The sequence below is a fragment of the Lagenorhynchus albirostris genome, chromosome 8, assembly GCF_949774975.1.
Source record: "Lagenorhynchus albirostris chromosome 8, mLagAlb1.1, whole genome shotgun sequence".
Lineage (NCBI taxonomy): Eukaryota > Metazoa > Chordata > Mammalia > Artiodactyla > Delphinidae > Lagenorhynchus > Lagenorhynchus albirostris.
In genome coordinates, this window is record NC_083102.1 from 3,269,512 (window position 1) to 3,289,632 (window position 20,121).

General features: G+C 46.1%; 1 protein-coding gene across 1 annotated transcript in view; it reads right to left on the minus strand.

The window, feature by feature from the left end:
* DPP6 (dipeptidyl peptidase like 6) overlaps positions 1–20,121 on the minus strand; it is a 772,951-nt gene that overhangs the window by 239,440 nt on the left and 513,390 nt on the right. Inside the window, exon 6 of the mRNA XM_060155875.1 lies at positions 3,467–3,519. Coding sequence (XP_060011858.1) covers positions 3,467–3,519 — 53 coding nt within the window. The remainder of the gene's footprint in view (positions 1–3,466; positions 3,520–20,121) is intronic.

The window sequence follows — 20,121 nt, forward strand, 5'->3', positions numbered from 1 at the left end:
CCTGCGCGCCTAGAGCCCGTGCTCTGCAACAAGAGAAGCCACCACAATGAGAAGCCCGTGCACCGCAACAAAGAGTAGGCCCCACTTACTGCAACTACAGAAAGCCTGCGTGCAGCAACAGAGACCCAATGCAGCCAATAAATAAATTAATTAATTTTAAAAAATCACATGGGCATTAAAATCACCCGAGTGTCACAGAACAAGTCTTAGCTTTGAAAACTTATTAAAGGGAATTTTATTATTGTAGGGGATATATCATTCCTCTCCTTGTAACAGAAAGGATTTGAGCTGGCTAGAAAGTAAAGTCTAAAAAAATTTAATTACAAGACTATAAATATATATTGGGGATATATTACAATATGAAGAATAACATTCCCAGGCATTCACTAGAGGCAAAGTTCTCTGCTGTGCACTTTGCATGTATCAGTCCACTTAATTCTTATAATGTGCCTATGAGGTGAGCACTATTATTAACATCTTAAAAATATGGAAACTAAGATCTGTAGAAGTACAGCAACTATCAAGGTCACACAGCCAAGAGTCAGTTGTAGACTGGGATTCACATTAAGGTCTATGGGACCACAGGGCTTCAGTTCTTAACTCCTGTGTCATGATATCAGGCAAGGTACTGGGGCATTGTGCTATGCTGTCAACCTAGATTTCTATTTTCTAAATAAATGGAATGCTCTTCTGCATCCCAGCCTATAATGTTAGAGAGTAACCCTGGGCAGAAGGAATCTATGTCTCAGTTTATTATTTTCACAGATGCAGAATGTGACTTCATAAGTCAACCAGAGTTCCAAAGGAATACAGTTCTGTACAGTTTGTTTGGTACAGGTAAATAAGCAAGGTTAGGGCAACAATATCCACAGAGGATGGCCTGACATGTAAACAAAATGCCTCTGAATACTTCTCAGTTTCTGTTCTATTATTGCTCTGCTTGCCAAACTCCAAAATGCCAATGCTACATAACTACGGGGTATACCAAATTTTTCTTAAAATTGATTTCTGTTACAGAAGGATTGATTTTCTCTAGCCCATATGATTTTCAGAATGATCTTAAAAGATACAAGAAATTTTAATTATATAGAAATATAATTTTTCTAAAAAAAAGCACTCAAGCCAATGGGAAAACTAATCCAAAAAAAGTCATGTCAGGAAAATGTCAAGAAACAGCCAAGTCTACCAAAAACTGCTATGAAAACACACAATGGACCCTTAACTGAGAACATTTAGCTGGTTATAATCTCTATTATGAAAGATTGCTTTATTTTGTTGACATTCTGATATAAAGACTTAGTGAAACACTTTATGTTAAAAATAATAACTTTGGGCTTCCCTGGTGGCGCAGTGGTTGAGAGTCCGCCTGCCGATGCAGGGGACACGGGTTCGTGCCCCGGTCTGGGAAGATCCCACATGCCGTGGAGCGGCTGGGCCCGTGAGCCATGGCCGCTGAGCCTGCGCGTCCGCAGCCTGTGCTCCGCAACGGGAGAGGCCACAACAGTGAGAGGCCCGCGTACCGCAAAAAAAAAAAAAAAAAAAAAAAAAAGCAATAAATTAGCACCACTAAAAATCTGATATTTACAGCTGTAATTTTACCCAAGGCAGTTGTTCTGATGGCACAGGATTGAGAGCGAGCCAGGCCATGCTGGATTCCAGCTCTCCTGGGCACCAGCTATGAGATGACAGAGTTCTCACTGTGAAAGGCGGAGAAGAATGCTTTTTTGCAGGACTGATGTGCTAGGGTGGGCGCACTTAAGACTCATTCAATACGTGACGGCAATTATTATTACTATGATTATTTAAAAAATACCAAAAGCAGCTCACTCTTCGTTGGCATCCTCTATGGAGGGGTCGTCATCCTCATCGTGAGCACTGAAACCAAGGCTTCAGCCACACCGTCTTGTCCTTCGGTTTGTGGCTGGTTTGGCAAACTCTTGTGCCAGGTCCTCAGAACCTATTTCTCTTAAATTCTAACTGATGCAGTAAAATCTTTACACCATGTGTCAAGCACAAAATGCTTTTCAAGTTTTGAGTTTTACAAATTTATATAAGATGAAATGAAATATCCATCATCTACAATAAATTCTATTGTTCCCAGAAGGGGTAGATAAATCTCAAGGCATAATATACTCCTGCCTGCCGTGACCTTGGAAGATGCATATCTGCTTGAAAAATAATAGAATAATTCGTCCTTAGTGAAAAACATTTGAGTTTCTATTTGAACTGTGCTTTTTTTAAAAAAAAAAAAACACCTATGGATACCTTGTTTTCACTACGGGGGTCATCTTCAGTTTCTCGGGGCTTGATTTTTCTACTAGTCTAATGGAAACGATTAATCACATTTGGCCGCATGTCTACATGTATCTTTCATTTATCAAGTGAAATTATTTTCCCCATGTTGTTTTTCCAAGGATATCCTCATATTCTACCTAAACTTAGTAGAAAACAGACAGCAGCAGTTGTGAAACACAGATGCTGTGATTAATGCTCTCTATGGAACAATACTTTTTAGCAACTCCTGCTGTTTGTTTACATTTGCTTAGGAAAATTAGGATGCCTCCCCGTAAACAGTCACAGGAATTTATACAACATTGCCAGTAGCACAATCCCATTCCTTTGAACATTTCCTGAGCACTTCACCTTTTCGAACAAAAAGTGAGAGAAACCGTGGAGGGTATGAAGGAGAAGGAAAAGGTGGGAACAAGAACACAGGCAGGGGTGAGGGTGGAGGGGTTGTAGGTGGGTGGGGGAGGGGAGGAAGAAGGAGGAAGGAGGAAGACGAGGGGAGAGAAAGAAAGAATAAAAATGGAAGCAGTAAAAGCCATCCCTGCCACACTCTCCTTGCTCTGCAACTGGTTTTCCCCTTGCCCACTCAACAAATGGCTTCACCGAACTTCAATCATGTCTTAACACCTCCGGACCCCAAAGATGAGCTCCTGATAACGCACCCCACGTTGTGTGCGGCTGTGTCTACCCAGAACTGAAAACTCAGCAAAATCACGCTTGCACTCATGTCTTTCCTCCCCACTCACACTTTTGGGTCCCAAATGTTGCATTTTTGAGAAACAAGATGAGCTTAGGGGTGCTGCCCTCTCTATTATGTGTATAAAACCAGGAACCTTCCTGGGAGTCCTAGGTCAAATCACCATGCCCTAGAGGGGCCACAGCTGATTACAAAGTGGGGCTGGGAAGGGGGAATCTTTCTCTGCAAACCTGGGAACCAGAGCAGGAAGTGGTGGAGCTGTTCTAGGAAGGGGGGCTTCACAAATGGGCAAGAAACTGGACTCAAGTGACCCCCTCGGCCCTGGAGGCATCACGGAGGTCCCACAGCATGGGGACACTTTGCTGTCAAGAAATAAGGTGCCTCATTTCCTGCCCTAAGAATTAAGCAACTAATCAGCGCTCTGCTTTGCGCTTTGTTTTGCAGATTTCGCGTTAAAAGAAAATGAAAGAACAATCTTACCCATGAGGAATTTTGCTCAGGACATAATATCCAGTATAGGAGTGTTGATATATCTGAAACAGACAAAAAAACACAAGAAACAATAAAACAAGCGTTGAGACAATGGTTGTGATTATGATATTTTTCAAATCACTGTGACTCCTAATAAACAGCCCTGGACCAAAAGTAGTCAGTCCGGAGACCTGGCAGCAAAGTCTTTTATTTACTCAGGAAGTTAATTTGCATACCCTGTTTGTTTTATTTTCACCATTTGCATGTAGTTTACCGGGCAGCCAGAGGCTAGATGTCATCTCCATGACTACCTGGCTTGTGATTAAATCAGGGGCAGAGACTTCCAGCTCAACTAAATGTAGCACAGAACTAAGAGGACACTACTCACTGGAGGCTGCCTGACAGCCAGCTGGACCTTGAAACTGTAAGACCCACGCACTGCTGTAAACTATGGCCGATTCTACTGTGAATCCTCGCTGAGTACTGGAGCCAAGATAGGCTTCACTGGGCAAACTCCTGCCCCCTTGGACAATTTGATGTGCAGGTTTTAGCTTCACGGAATGGTCAATAAACTAAGAACTCATTGCAAGGGGAGCATGGCTTTCAAAACTAAGGTAACAACAAAACAGCATTTCCAAACTCCTGTAACCCCCAAATCTCAGATGTCCCTCTTAAACTCTTGAACCCAGGAGAATACTCCCCAACCCATAAATGCAGTGACTACAATGCGAGGGATACCCCCAAAGAAGGGAGAACGTGGTCTCCATCCTCTCCAGCTTTCTGGATAGAGGCCCTCCCCAGGGTGTGGAATGTGATGGGTTACCCCGCTGGGTTGAAGTGAGAACCGTACACTTCACTTTCTTTCCTCTACCTGTGGAACTTTGGAGAGTTGGCACCCTGTGTGGGCAAATGTTCAGGGACTAGCATTTTAAAAGCAGCTCTCTACAGATAACAGGTGAGGGACATGCAGCTGAGTAAGACAGATCTACTGTAGAGCACGTGTAATATGCATGCATTTGGAACTGATGATGGAAGTGAATCTTCAAAGGAAAAATGGGTAGGATTTGCTAATACCTCTGACCCCCCATCTAGTCTGGGCCCCAAGATTAATTTCTAGGAAGTCACAGTGGATCAGTTATTTGGAGAAAATAAACAACAGCACTTAAGTCCCAATGACGTTTTGCTTGCAGTGATGTCAAGACTCCTGAACCAGACACATGGGGCCTGGGGTGACCTGCTGGATGGGAGGAGATGGGCATCTGACTGGGGAGTTACTTTAAATACTGGTCTAATTATGAAGAAATAACCTCTAAGGAACAAAACCGTGAAGAAGAACTTCACAGAGCTGCCATGGCGATCTGGGCGGGGCCAGAGGACCCTAACTGCTGTTTCTGAAGTGCTGCACAGTGACACTCCCCCAGGAGAAGTAGGAAAGGCCTGTGGACCAGCCCCTGTGTCCCGAGCAGACTGATACTCAGAGAGCCCCTCCGAGGTCCTGGAGCTTTGACTGAACGCTGCCTCTGTGAGCAGACGCTGGAGCGGAAGCTGGGTGGATCCGTCCCACCTCTCCACGGTTATGGCATCAGGTGCTGTGCTGTGTAGCGTTTCCGACCTCTCCTTCCAACACGTGTCTTTTCATACTATGTTTCTCACTTTATTTTCACAGTAACCCCAGGAAGGCAAAAGATTACCTTTGCTTGTTAAGATAGGAAGCTGAGGTGCAGAAAGGGTAGAGGAGGGTGGAGGAAAGGCAAAGGGGATGGGAGGAGGGGAGGCACAGGGAAGAGGGGCAGAGGAGGGAGAGTGGACCCTAATTCCGTACGCTTGAGTGCCGGGGGACTTAGTGACTCAAACAAATAGAATGTGACAGAAATGATGGTCCTGGGCTTCTGAGAGCCGGTTATAAAAGGTAGTGTGGCCACCTCCAAGCTCCCTTTCAGATCACTTGCTCTGGGGGAGGTTGGCCACCATGGTGTGAGGACACTCGAGCAGCCCTGTGAGGAGGTCTATGTGGTGGGGGGCCAAGGTTCTTCCCCATTCGATCACCAACATCCAGCAAGGAACTCAGGGAGCTTGGAAGTGGATTCCTCACCAGCAGTCAAGGCTTCAGATGATGCAGCCCTGGCTGATAACCTCACGAGAGAACGTGAGCCAGAGATGCTCAGATAAGATGGTCCTGAATTCCTGACCCACAGTAATCACGAGATAAGGTTGGTTATCTTAAGCCACTAAGTTTTGGATAGTTTCTTACACAGCAATAGGTAAATAACATATCTAGTTTAAATCCAAAGAAAAAAGATAGCTAATAAATCAGATGTGAGTACACTGAGTTACTGGGTTCCCTCCCTAAAAACTTTCAGCAACTTCTAAAACAAATATACAAATTCCTTATCGAAAGAGTGTCAGTACAGAAGAAGTGAGGGGCTGGTGGGGGGCCATTATAGGCAAAAACACTTGGAGGAAGCCTTTGAAATGACCGCAGAGAACAGTCCAAAGCCCCAAAGGTGACGGTGGTGGTGATGCTGGTGTTGAGAATGGCTAGCATTCTGAAGCACATACTATGTACTAGGTAGCATGCCAACTCCTTAGCATACATGAATTCATTCAATCTGCATGAGGAAGGTATTAGTATTCCATTTTTAGGATAGGAGAATTGAGTCAAACGCAAGCAGGATTTGGCCTGAGGTCTGTTTCTCTCTAAGCACATACTGGAAATTGCCTGAACAAGGGGTATAGCTCTTAATTCTCAAGTTACAAATCCAAGTTGATTGTTGTCAACTGAAAAATCCAGAATCCCAACAGACATAATAAACACGCAAAGTAAGGACATGTGCTGTCTTTCTTGGTCTTAATCTGGAAACAGTGATTTCAATTCATTCTCTGGTTATGACATTCCCAAACCCCTAGACTTACATCTTTGCATACCTCTTTAAATATACCTGCAAATGACCCTGAAATTCAGCTTTGTGACTATCTTCTGAGTGGAAGCAATGAGAACAAGGAAGACAGAATTAAAATAACCTTATAAGGGCAATGGTAAGAAGAAGATGAAAGAGAACTACCCCTTTACAATTCTATGTCTGTACTGTCAGGCAAAAAGAAAAAAGACGGCATATATGGATGGGAAATGTAATAGAATATCTGGAAAACTAAATCACTAATTAGAAAAATTCAAACAAAATGAAAGAGAGTCAAGAAGTAGAGACTGGATCTGCCAACTATGTATGGGACAGAAGCATTCCAGAGTAAACCGTTAATGCAAATGGAAAGCCTTTAACATGAAAGTGCAATTATGACTCAGTGCTACTCAAAAAAATGCGGAAGTGGGAGGAAGATGCAAGGATTTTCTCATTGCTCCAAGATGAAACAATCAAATACCATTCTCTTCCACAAAATATTCCCTCAACCTGGAGCCAAAAGAACCCCAGGCACAAAGAAAACAACTTTGAAAGAGGACAAATTTCAAGAGTTTCATTTGCACAATGGCTTACCTCAAAACGCATTAACAATAAACTATATCTCACTGAAAGAATTTGTTCCTTGGAGAGATAAAAGTCTTTTTTTTTTTTTTTGTGGTCTCTATCTCCTGTATTTATGCTTCTTTCTTTAAAACAGACTCTAAATACTTCTGATCATGGAAAAAAGTACAAAGAGTTGGAAGTTGGTAAGACTGCATTGTTATTTTTCTGTGAGTGGACTTTTAGAAGTTCATGAATATAAGTTACTTCGGTTTCTTCCCACAGCAACAAATTGCTCTTGGAAAATGAATGCATGAAAACCTGTTACCCAAAATGCCATTCACAAGATGGGACGACAATTTCAGCACAGTATTTTTTAAAATATATCATGCAACATAGTTGATACTGACATTCAATAATTGGGAAAAAATAACCAGGGAAGGGCTTGTCTTGGGCTAAGGTCATATTTGGTCTGCTTCTAATATTTCTGAAACATCTCTCTGCCCACAGCTTTCTTTCTGATCCTCTCCCTTCATCACCCCCTGAGCCACACTTTTCATTTCTCTCCGGTCTTTCCTACCTCAGCCCCATCACGCATACCAACCCAGACTCACTTTACATCTTCTTCCTCTATGAAACCTTCCACTCTTGTAGTTTTAAACTATGATTATCTGAATATTGGTAATTTCACAGATCTATCTCAACTGTAGACCAGTGTACCGGATTCCCCCCTCGATATCTCCATCTTATGTCTCACAGGCACCCCAAACTCAATATTCTCCAAGTTATCTCTTATCTACCCTTAAAACCCAGTTCTCCTTTGATACTTCCTGTCCCAGTCGGTGGCTCCCTCATCCCCTCAGTAATCTGAGCTGAAAACCTCGTTTTTCCTGACTTCATTCTTTGCCTCCTTCCTCCTCTGGCTCAATTCAATCTATCTCCAAATTGTACCAGATTAACTTCTTAAGTCCTTCTCAAATCTATCACCCACTCGTCATCCCTATGGCAAGCACCTTCCTTCAGGCCTCCCTCCATCCTTCCTCTCCGGGACTAACCTCTGAGATCTTGACCCCATCCCCTCCTGATACCTGTTGAACTTTATCAACTCCTCTACCACGAATTACGTGCCTTATATTTTTCATCACTCCCTCTCCTTGTTCCTTCTCCCGAATCTGCAGAATTCAAATCTCCCACATTAAAAAATCCTTGGTCGTTCTCCCTGCCACTCCTCCGACTCCTTCTTCTTTGAAACTATCATGGCACTTCATAAGGAAAGTCTACACTGCTTCACTTTCTATCACTTTGAACCCACTGCATTATCCTCCCGACGTCCTCAAAGCGCCACCTCCAGGCGGATGTCCCGCTGGCGTACACATGATATCTTCCTAATGTCCAGCGCGCTCGCTCTCTCTGCGGTAAGTGATAAAGGTGACAGGAATCCTTCTCCCTTCTTCACTCCATGGCGGGTCACTGCTTTCGATCTCCTCTTGCCTTCCTCCTTCCAGCCTCTTTGCCTTTCCTTTCTGCTGTGCAGACGCCTTGAATGGACGCAGGCACCAACCTGCCACTCTTGGGGGTTTCCCTTGTCGGTCTACATCCTTGGTCTGGAAGAGCACATTCATTTCTGCTTTCTGTGAGGCTTCTTACTGAATTCATATTTTTATACTTGGTCCATCTTCTGAGTTCTAGACTCATATCTTCAGCTTGTGTCGGGGCTTTCAGCATAGATGCTTTTACCCAAAACTTTTACACCACATTCAATATTTTGAAAACCAAATAAACTCTTTTCCTCCTAAATAATTCTCTTTGATGTTCTTCCACTTACCTGGTCTCTCGGTAGAAACATACTGGAATTAGCGCCAACCATTTCTATTCCTTCCTTTCCTTACTGTCCTTGTACAACTGGTTTCCGAATTTCACTGGACTTTATAACTTTGGAATGAACCTTAAATTCAGAGCACATTTTCCATCCCCAGTAACACTGCCCTAGTTTGGGATGCCTAAGTGGCCCCAATGACCTTCCAGCTGCCCCGCCAGCGCTCCTCCCCTCCTGCCCAAGGCCTCGGCCAGTCCCTGCTTCCGGCCAGTCCGGAGCAGCGTGGGGGGTGTGGCGGTTCGGGACAGGTCTGGAGCAGGACACGCCTACTCCCGTGGAGCCACTACTATTCTTACACAGTCTTAGAGGAAGACACAGGGTCAGTTCTCAGCCTGCTGATCGCCGAGGGGTGAACTCAGGAAAATTACTTAACCTCTGAGCCTGAGTGTTAGAGCTGTGAGTATTTGTTCAGGAAATTTAAACCACGAGAAAGGAACCAAGAATGCTCTCGTTTAAATTTTAAGGAGAATTATACGATCGAGTGACTAGCATTATGCAGAATCCATGAAACTTTTTTCTTCTCTGCTCTTTTGGGCTGTAAGAAAACAGGAATTCCACTGAAAATGCAGAGTTGGAGCTGACCTATTTCAGGGGCTGGGAGAGGTAGGAAAACAACTGAGATTTTGCCCTGGTGCCTGGTCAGCACAATCTCTCTATTCTTTAGTGTTCCAATAGCGAGATGGATGGTCCCCTGAGGTGGTAAGCCCCCCAGCACTGACAGAATTCAAGCAGAGGCTGGACAGCCGCTGTGAGGAGTGCAGCTAGAATGGGTGTGAAACGGAGCAGGACCCTATGGTCCTTGCCCTCCCGTGTCCACCGCCTGCCTTTCATCTGTGGAAACACTTTAGCCAAAGAATAAGTTTAATCAGAGAAATGAGAAAATGCAGAAACAACAGAAAAAAGTCAAAAGAGATCAAATCATAATAGTCAGTAAGCAAAGTCAAGGACCTTTAGTTCCTCCTCAGGGGCTATAGGTAATATTCTGAGCCCTGTCCTGTGAGCTGTCTTACAGATACTGAAACCCACCAGGTGGGAGAAGTTAACTACATGATGACCAGACGTAGCCATGACATAAGCTGTCACAATTCTGAGAACTGGCCTCAAGGAAATGGGAACAAACCGACCCTGGAACTGAAGACTAGCTGTACTTAAAACAATCAAGGTGACGCTGGTCAGACCACCGCAGGACCGATCTCAATATGATGGTCAGAGCTGACTGCGCTGCTGCTGCATGTAGCCCCCTCCCTGGGCCTATAAAAGCTCTTGCCCCCTGCCTGTCAGCGGCGAGGGGGGGAGCCGGCCTTTGGACAGAAGTCCGCCCTCTCCTCCACCCCCGCCCCGGCTGCCGGCCTCCAAACTAAAGCAAACTTCCCTCTCCACCAACCTGGCCTCTTTAATGGCTTTCAAGTGGTGAGCAGCCGGATCCCACTTTCGGTTACAGGTGTGACCATCCCAAAGCAGATGCTCCGGGGCACATGCCTATCCCTTTCCTATTTGATCCTATATTCTATTTGTAGAGGAAATTAAACATATCAGAGGGTGCAGATGAGCTCAGAGTAAGAGTCTCCCAAGTTAGGATCAAGGACACATGGATGGAATACGTGGTTAAAGAAATAAGATATGGTAACGTGATGTGAATAGAGGCTAAAAGTACTGGCAAATATTAACACAGGAAAAAGATCGAAAGTGAGATTTGGAAACCGAACGGTAAAAAAAGAAGAAAAATTATCTGCATGAGATGCACGCTGATGAGTGAAAAAAACAGAAACCTGAAGGGAAAAAATAAAAACTCTAAAAGAAGTTGGAAAATGTGAGATTTCTGGGCTTTAAAATTGGAGAAAATAAAGTGTTTACCCAGAGGGTCTATCTCCTCACAGTTTTAAAAGTTCTATTTCCCAAAGAGAAGGAAATTCCATTAGGTTCTAGCTGGCAATACCCAGCTCTACTGAGAATTAACACACAGCCAGTCCCCCAGGAGAAAGCGAGCAATCTGTCTCCCAAACCCAAGCCAAGGTTTCATGGACCATGACAGATGCTTCATGAGAGTCATGCACTGTTCGTGTTCCTTTTGTAACATTTTGTAAATGTTCCCTCAAAACCTTTTTGAAAACAGCTTTACAGAGGAATAACTGATATATCAAATACTGCCCATATGTGAAGTGTGCAAGATGATGAGTTTGGACACGTGTGACACCTGTGGTGGCATCCTCACCATCAAGGCAACGGATGCACCAACACCTTCCAGAGTTGCCTTGTGTCCCTGACAACCTTTCAGGAAGGTGGTGAAGATCAAACAATTAAGCCTGAAGCCCTGGTGCCCCTCAGTTAATGTGGGGAGAAGTGAGGTGAGCAAACATACCCTCTGTTTTTTCAAAAATACATCGTGAATCGCCACATTCACCTGGTGCATTCCTAAGTCTTGGTCTTGACACATTCTTCTGAACAACCTGCACTCCTGCTTCCATCCATGGTCATGATCCATGATCATGGAGCAGCTGTCATGCTTCCGAGAAGCTCTCAAAGGCCTGTCTGTGGAATGGCTAATGACCCGGTGGGCCTTCAGGATCTGACAAAGGCTCCCCTGACTATTCCATCCAGGTCCCTCTTTGAATAATTGAAACAACTGAGCACATCTACAACATGTGATGAGACAGGAGCTAACCAGCTCGTAGGGTCTTTCTGGGAAGAAACGATGAGTATCTTGTCCAGAAACCCTTTCCCTTAACATTTGGAGAAATGGGCCGAGCTCAGAGTGCTGCTTTTCTTGAGGAGTGAGACCAATGGGTCAAAATACTCTAGAGAAGATGCCCAGGTTGGCTGGAGTCTGGAAAGAAAGCCACCTGAGAGACACCCGGAGCAGGTGGTCCGCCCGGAAGAGAGAAGATGAAGGGGAGCTGGAGGGCTGTCCTTACAGGTTTAAGGGGCTTTGTGAGTAAGTGTGAGCAAGCCTGTTCTCATTTACTACAAGAGGAAGGATAATGTTGACAAGTGCGCATGATAGGGAACTCGATTTCAGTCCAACGATGCTAACTTCTGGTGATGAAAGCTATCCAACACTAACAAGGCTTCCCGGCCCCATTACTGAAAGTATGGAGGCTGAATTTGCTGGGGCGTCCAGGTGAATGCAGCGAGTGGCGATGTTGAACCTGGTGACCCTAAACTTCCTCCCCATTCAGAGAACCCCTCAAGTCCCAGTGGAGACCTCGCCCCCTGCCCTCCCCGTCTCTGCTCTGGCCGGTGCTTACGTTTAACTGCGTCTCAGTGTAGGTGCTGAAGCCCGGATCTGGGAGCTCAAGCCTTAGCATGTCCCATCTGACAAGATCCTGACTGTGACAGAGTCCCACATGAGAACCCACACTGCTTCCTTTCCAACATTCTGGAGAAATCTCATCTCCTGGCAGATTCAAGTCTCTGCTTGATTTTTAATCTCCTGTTCCATTCACGTCTTCTATTGGGCTCTACCCCCAATGACCCAGCATCTTGCCCAAATATCTGACCTCCTGCCTGGTCTCTGTGAATTTCAAGTCCTGATGTTGATGCTGATGGTGATGGGAAGTTTCCTGAAGGCACTGGTCCTTCCAGAGAAGCTGCTCCTTCTGTCAGCACAGGGTCACGATCACCCCTGGGTTCTAATGACTGCATTTGGTACATATTTCCTCACCCTTTGCCAACTTATTTGATATCATTTCGTGAAGTCAAAGTTCTTGCTGTAATAATTTAAAAAGAAAATTTCTCTAGAGGGCCCCAAATAACTAGAAACAAATTGAAACATTTAGTAAAAGAAAAAAAAAAAAAGATGTTTAGCTCCTATGATGTAACATAAATGTTAGGAAATGCCTCCATATAAACAAAATGTCCTTTGTTTTCCCCTTGGTTGCATATGCCGTTCCTTCCTCGTGATCTGGACCTCACAGTTCAGGGTAAAAATCTAGCAGGTGTAAAACAGAGCAGACATAGGGTTGCCAGTTTCAAACTACAAAAGTAATTAAAAGCCCTTAGGATTCAGTATTTGTATCTCAACTCCTCTCCTCCTGGAAGCACTGGTCTTCCACCAAACTTTCTAAATTTAAGAGAGTAGAGATGGTGGTTTCCTCTTGAACCTGCAGTCTCTTCAAATGTCTAGTTCTGCTCTGCGTACCACACCCACCCCTAATATGCCCTAATTCATTCTTTTGCCACCAATCCCCATTCATCTAACTTCTTAGTAGAGAATGTTTCTTTCATCCTCTGTGCCTTTCACACATAATGCTCTCCAGAACCCACTATGAGAACATCTGAGGATAAAAACAACATGGTTAAAAATGAGGATGCATCTAAATAAATATCTTAAATTTCAGAGATGAACAGTAAAACTTTCAGCTGTGATTCGGATCGTGTTTCCAAATATACATTTCAAGAGCATCTCTGACATCCAGACAGAGCTGAGAAATTTCTTTTTAATCATTTCCTGTGTCTTCACTTGGACATTTCAATTCAAGGAGCGTGTCCACGTGTCTTAAGCTCATCTTCTGGAGACAAATGAAATCAGTCATAGGGTTGCTAGGAAGAAATTCAAAGGAAGTGATCCATGAGGCTCTCCTTCCTGATTTTCAGGGACACACACCAGCGTGCCCCAACTTCCTCCCGGGCTCTGTCACTCCCTGTCCTCTGCGTGGCCGGCCACTAAGAAACGATGCCTGACTTCCATACTCTTCCTGGCAGCCAACTTCCCTCCCTCACTGCCCTCTCTGTTCTATTGTTTTGCCAGGCCTTTCTGCTGACTCATTCCTGATTTTGCTTGAGAACGCAACATTTTCTTTTTCCTTGCTCTCTTTTCTGTCTCTTCTCACCGGCACATATTGCCTGTAGGATCAGCCTTGTGGAGAGGCAAGATAAAAATAAGTAAAAATTCCTTACATCATAGAGACCTTTAGAATTTACAAACCACTTTTTTCTGTATCCTTTGACTTGACCCTCACAACACCTGGTCCTGTGGCTGGAGTATCGATAGCTCCTCCTCGATTCTCTTTTAAATTAAGAAACAGAGGCTCAGAGATGCAAACTGATTGGTCCAAGGCCACATACTATCACAGGAACAGATGCAGGAGGTCAATGTCTTTTCACACGCGGCTTGACCTTGTTCTCACTATAACACCCTGTCAAGAAAGCTTCTCCCACCCTCAATCACCTCCTCTTTACCAGCCGTAAAGGCTACTGATAGACCCATTTTCAAGAGAACAATATTAAGAAGAAAGTAACCGTGAGAAGATTAACACCAGAGCCATAATTAGCTCTCCAACTGCACAAGACCAGCTAGCAGCCAATGGAAGTCAAGGCCTCGGGGAACGGCACAGAATCCCAGTGGTCCCGGGGGCCAGAGTGAGACACGGAGAGCAAGGAGGACATGAAGAGGGTGACACGGGGGAAAGTCGCTCACTTGCAGCTACACAGGGCTGGGCTTCTGCACCACCTCCTTTGCACAGCAGTTCACCGGCTTCTCTGTAGCCTCTCCTGAGCCCTGTCCCTGGGACACTGAAGGCCAAGTGCACTGGACTCACTTCAAAGGACAGAAAAGGAAGATAGTGCGTGAACACCTGGTTCTCTCCTCTGGTAAACGGGCGTTGATGGATGGAGGACCCACCGGCACTTAATTAGCACAATGTAAAGACCAACAGCGGCACGTCCCTCCTGGATAAGAAGGTGCACTGGAAACACCTATGTGCTCCCAGGCCCGGGCTATGTCTGCACCAGGCCTCCGCCGAAGGCCCGTGAGAGGTGCAGTCAGTTCCTCTCCTCCCCCCGCTCCTTCCCCTCTTCTGTTTTTTTCCTTTACATCTCCGTATTTGTGTGTGCATCATAGGACGCTAAGTAGCAGGTAGCATCACAATCCCAGCTCCCGGTTTTCATCGCCCGCTCACTGTCTCCGCGTGGGTGCCCCCCTGCCCTGCTTACCCGCGTCTAAGGCGACTACTTTCCCCTCCCCGCCTCCTGAATTCCCGTTCGCGTGCAGCAGGAACGCTCCTGTGCTCACATGCAGGAGTGGGCTTTGGACCCGGGTCTGACCTCTCACCAGACTGGTCGTTTGGGTACCTTTCTTTCTTTCAGTTTCTTTCCTCTGGATCCCCCTGGACCCAGTACAGGCCCCCGTCCCTCAGGAACTTTCCAAGATGTTGCCATCTGCCCAGCACATCCTGATATAACACTTCCTTCACCTTCACTGGAACTTCAGCAAGTTTCCCCCACCTCCCTCTCGAGTTCCCTTCTCAGAGACTCTCTGATGTGACATCGAAGCGACCTGGGCAGCGTGTTGGCGAGACCCCTCGTCCCCATCCCACAGGCATTAGCATCAGTCAGCTGGTGCCAGATGAGAAGCAAGGGCTCGGGCTTTGCTGCAAATGGCCACAGAGCCACAGCTCCTCGAAGACAGGACCACGGCACAGTGGTCCAGGAGAGAGTCTTAGCGCCGCCTGGAACGGAGCATCAGGGGACAAGTCGACGGGTCCCCAGGAGTGTGTTCTCCCAGTCATGCCCGACTGAGGGTTTTCTACAACTGACAGCTGCCCTTCCGTATCAGAAACCCAGCATTCTGCATCCAAGGCTGATTCAGCTACACACTGATGGTTCTCAATCCACAGAGTCCCTTAAAAAAAATCCTTCGTGGGTACGACAGACAATAAATTAGGATACAAGTGACCTGAGAAGATTCTGGAATCCAACAGGTAGAAATCGCTGAGAGCGACCTGTCGCCCAGCTGCCCCAGCAGACACACCGCCTGCGCTGCCACGCTTTGTGTAACACTTCACACTCCCTGCAGTACGACCTCCTTGTAGCTGTTCTCTCATTTTCATGAACATTTTTGAAGGTTTTGTTCTCATCCACGTTACTGTTTTCCATGCACGTCATACTAGGTTTTGTGGGAGGTCATGTCTGTGCTTCCCCGTTTCTCCTCCACCTCTGAGGCAGCTCATGTTTCCCTTTCTTCAGTTTCTTGAGAACCCCCCATTCTCAGGCTCTCCTTTGCTTATTATTCTCAGAGGCCTTTCCTTTCATTTTTCAGCAGTAAGAGATCCTCAATGCCCCTGAGACAGGCAGCTCCTGGGTGACATGGACACTAATGGTAGGAAGAGAAGGGGATTCTGGCAGAGGCTAGCCTTCCTGCTCTGATTCCAGCTTGTTTTCTATCCCCTTGGCTGCCTCCTTCTGGAAGAATCAACCCGGGTGAGCAAAGGGCTGGGACTTGTACCACAGCCCTGGGAGTGATTTCAGAGGCTCCAGTGGGTCTGGTTTGACTGGACACCATACACGCACAATGAGGGGTAATCAGGTACCACCAGGGTCCTGCCTATGTGTCCAGAAGAGCAAAATCTGGCATCTGTGATTATCATCATAACCAGCCTCTCCGATGTCTTCTTGATCTGGAATTACCAAATATAATGCCATTGTCACTATATAATGTGCCACCCAAACAGGCACAGAGGAAGTGGAGCGATCAACAATTATGTTGGGAAAACAGGCACAAATTGTCTGGAACCGTCCGTTCCAGACAAACCAAGATATATGGTTTCCCTCGTTATCGTTGCTATGTGAGCGATCCTACCACAGCCCGAATAAGAAATTATTTTCTCAGTTTAACTAGGGGCAGGCACTTGTAAAAAGAAATGCAACAAAGACCTGGTAAATGAGTCTAAAAACAGACGAACTAAGCACGGGGGTGGGGTACTGTGTTGAGCACATCTCCAAGAAGGACTCACAAAGCACGGGGCTGTTGAGGCACCATCTTCGCGCAGGTCAGCTCCCCACACCACGTGGCACCTGCCTCTTTCCCAAGCCTCGAGGCAGATGTCCCACGCCAGAGTTGGACGGCAGTGTTTGCTGGCAGGTGTTATGTGTCCAGCTTGAGGGGAGTGGAGAGGGCACTGGGGCTGAGAGGGGTCGTGGCTGGTAGATGAACAGTGAACACAGGGCAGGAGGAGAAAACCTGGGGACAAGAGGCTGGAAGGACCATCCTTCTTCAAGTCAGAAGAGGTAACTTAAAGGTTTAGAAAGCGCATACTGAAACAAATGTAGAAAAAGCCCTGTAATCGATTGGTTATACATACGTAGGGTTATACCAACCTTGGAGGGGCTTAATACATTCTATGAACGTTATAGACATATTACAGACACATTCTCAGCAGTCTCCCAAATCACGTCATAGTTACTAGGATATAACATCCCAGGTTAGGAGGAAAAGTAGATGGAATCAATTAAAAAAAAAAAATTCAGGTCCAGAGTTGACTATCCTTGAGACAAAAAGAACTCTTGAAAATGGGGGGGGGGGGCAGGGGATGAGGGAGTAGCTGGGGTGGTGTTTCAATTTTCATTCATCTATGAATGTCCCTAGAAATCTCAGTCTTAAAAGATTTCAAAATGTAGGGCATCCTAAAGAAAATCATAGGTGATCTTAAAATGGCATTTAGTTGATTTAATGTGAGTTGTTTGTCATCGTGGATGGGGAGGAATCCACTGAAATGATACAGGAAAGTACTGTCTGCAGGTGAGGACAAAACTGTGCCATGAGGTCAGGGAACTCAGTACACAGAAATGGAGAAGGGTGTTCTCTCTGATCGCTGATGGGACAAGAATAATTGCTTGGAGAGAAGATTCCGTGGGCAGCATCAAAAGAAGAAAAACTCATTCAGAGTTAGTGCATCCTTGAAACTATCCTTGTAATTCAGAGGGGAAAACTGCAGCCTGCCTGCGTCATTACCGTCATTCTGCACCTCCCCTCCTAATTGGCAATTCTGTGTGTAGTGAAATTTTGTGTTCTGCACAAGAGGGCTCTAAATATATCTTCTGGTTTGACAATTCCAAAGATATCTGAGGAATCACGGGATGTTCTGCCTTTGATATGAGTTTTAAACCAGGGTTAGAAGCAAAGGAGGTGGCATTTTAATGTATGGCATTCAGATGCTGCACGGTTATGATGAGACCGACATCAAAAAGTGATCAGTCGATACTGACTATACATTTGCCATATGCTCAAGGTCCTCTAATGAGCATTTAAGGAAGAATCCTTCCCTATTTGGACTGGGTTGCTGAGTTCTGTATTGCTGTTCCCTGAACTAAAAATACTGAAGCTAACCAGCTTGCACGGCTCTTCAGGACTCGCCAGATGGCAACTCAAGGCTGTTCTCAGAGCTCAGAGCTGTAGCAGAGCTTTTCAAAGTGTGGTCCACAGACCACCTACTTTTGTCAGAATCATCTAGTGTGCTTGCTAAAAATGCAGATTTCGGGGTCCACCCCATATCTGCTGCATCCGAGTCTTTGGATCTGCCTTTTGACAAAACCAACCAAATACTTTAACAAGTGTTCCCAGGCGAGGACACCAACGTTTGAGAACCTCTGTCCAAGGCATTTGGTTTGCAAACCTGGCACCACGTAGTGTTACTGGGGACCTTTTAAAAAGTACTGATGCTCAACCCCAGCACCAGAGAACCTGATTTACTACATTACTGTCAGGTGACACTAATGTGCAAGCAGGTCCACATGACCCGTTCCTCCAAGTACACCTCTGGATGTTACTGTACATCCACACATCTACACCCAAACACACACCAACAAGTGTCTGAACACGGGGTCAAATGCCCCGGCAATGAGAAACACTGGGGCGATGATGGACAGCACTGACCAGGGACAGCCTCTCGGCTGCATCACTCAGAGCTGTGCAAACACACATTCTCTAGCCTCTGTTTCCTCATCTATGAAATGGGGATGACAACCGTACTTAATCACATGACTGAAGTTAAAACGAAATAGTGTATCTGAAGCATTTTTAGGGACAGGGCTGTGCTGGGTTCTCAGGACACCAGGTCAGCATGGAAATCGCCCCCATCGGGGAGTCTGAGGCCAAGCTTCAGCCTTGCCTTTAAGTGATAGCATGGCTCCGAGCACATAATAAACTCTGGGTTTTGGTTTCCACGTCGGCAAACTGTAGCGGTTCTGTAAAAATATTATGAGAACCAGACTAGCCTGATGGCTAAAGCTCCTTTCTGTATTACGATTTTCTACAGGAATCAGTGGTGTAACAATATAAAGGGGAGAACTGTGCATGAGAAGGAAACACTACGAGTCCACAGGAAGGATGGAGAATTCAGGTTCCTGCAAGGAGGCTGGTCTCCCACAGACCTCGGTCCGAATATCTGCATTCAGCCCCTCAATGAAGCCTTTTCTCATCCCTAAGAATCTCTGCTGAGTGCCCTCAGGGAGGGGAAAGGGCACCCTACCCTGCGAAAGCCCATTGGGGCCAAATGAACAGTGCTGGCCTTTGATCTGCAAGAAAAGTGACTGTGTTATTTCCCACGGGGTATAGTTCCAGAACGATCCAGCCCAGAAACTTCTAGCAGCTTTCCTACAGCCACATGGGGGAAAGAGCCGGAGAGCACAGCCAGCACCAAGCCCAGAAGCGAAGAGGGAGAAGCCGGGTCCTGCTCACGTCACCTGAGTCCTGCAGCTCCCATGGCCGCCTTTCCCCGTCAGTGTGTCCTTCCCTCCCCTTCCTGACTTGAGCCACCTGGGGCCAAGTTTTCTTTCTCATGGAAAGAAACCTGTGCTGATTACCTGAAGAGCCTTTGTCCTCCTCCTTTTCAAGCACCTAAACTTTCTCTCTTTCCCCAAACTGTCCTCCACTAGCCTGGCCTCCAGGGCTCCTCTCAGCCTCCTGACCAAGGACAATTGCTACTTCCTGAGAGCAGCCCGTGGGGTGAGCCTTCCCTTTTTTATACACTAATAAATACTCCAGAAGCCAAAACCCTTCATGTTTATTCCTTTACTTCTCTGCTGATAACACTGGCAGGTGGTGCGGGGCGGTGAAGGCCGCTGCTACCCGCACAGACGGTCGGGGATAAAATAGCGCCTGGAGCCTGGTTTCAGTGTTGGTCAGCAGGTTTGACCTCAGAGGACCCACCCTTACTGACCACCTGATACAACACAGCTCCACAGTCAGATCGTATGAGCCTGAAGGCTCCTTGCTGTTCATCGGATGGAGATGGTAGTAGGATGGGAATACCAGACCCCACAGTTCCAGGGTCCTTGGCCACACGGGCAATAACTACGAACAATACATTGTGTGTATCCCCAAGAAAATGCCTGTTTCCCGCATGGGGTGGAGTGAGGTCCATGTGGGAGTAAAGACCTTGCCTCCCACCCCTCTGTCCTCACAGCTGGGTTTGTTCTCTGCTCCAAATACAAAGTGTTGCGTCCTCCTACAAATCCCCAGGTGGGGTCAGTGGGCACTTCGCCTCATGGGCTAAGTCAGTGAGTCTCCTTCAAAACCAGACCAAACACGTTCTATCAGAGATACATCAACATGC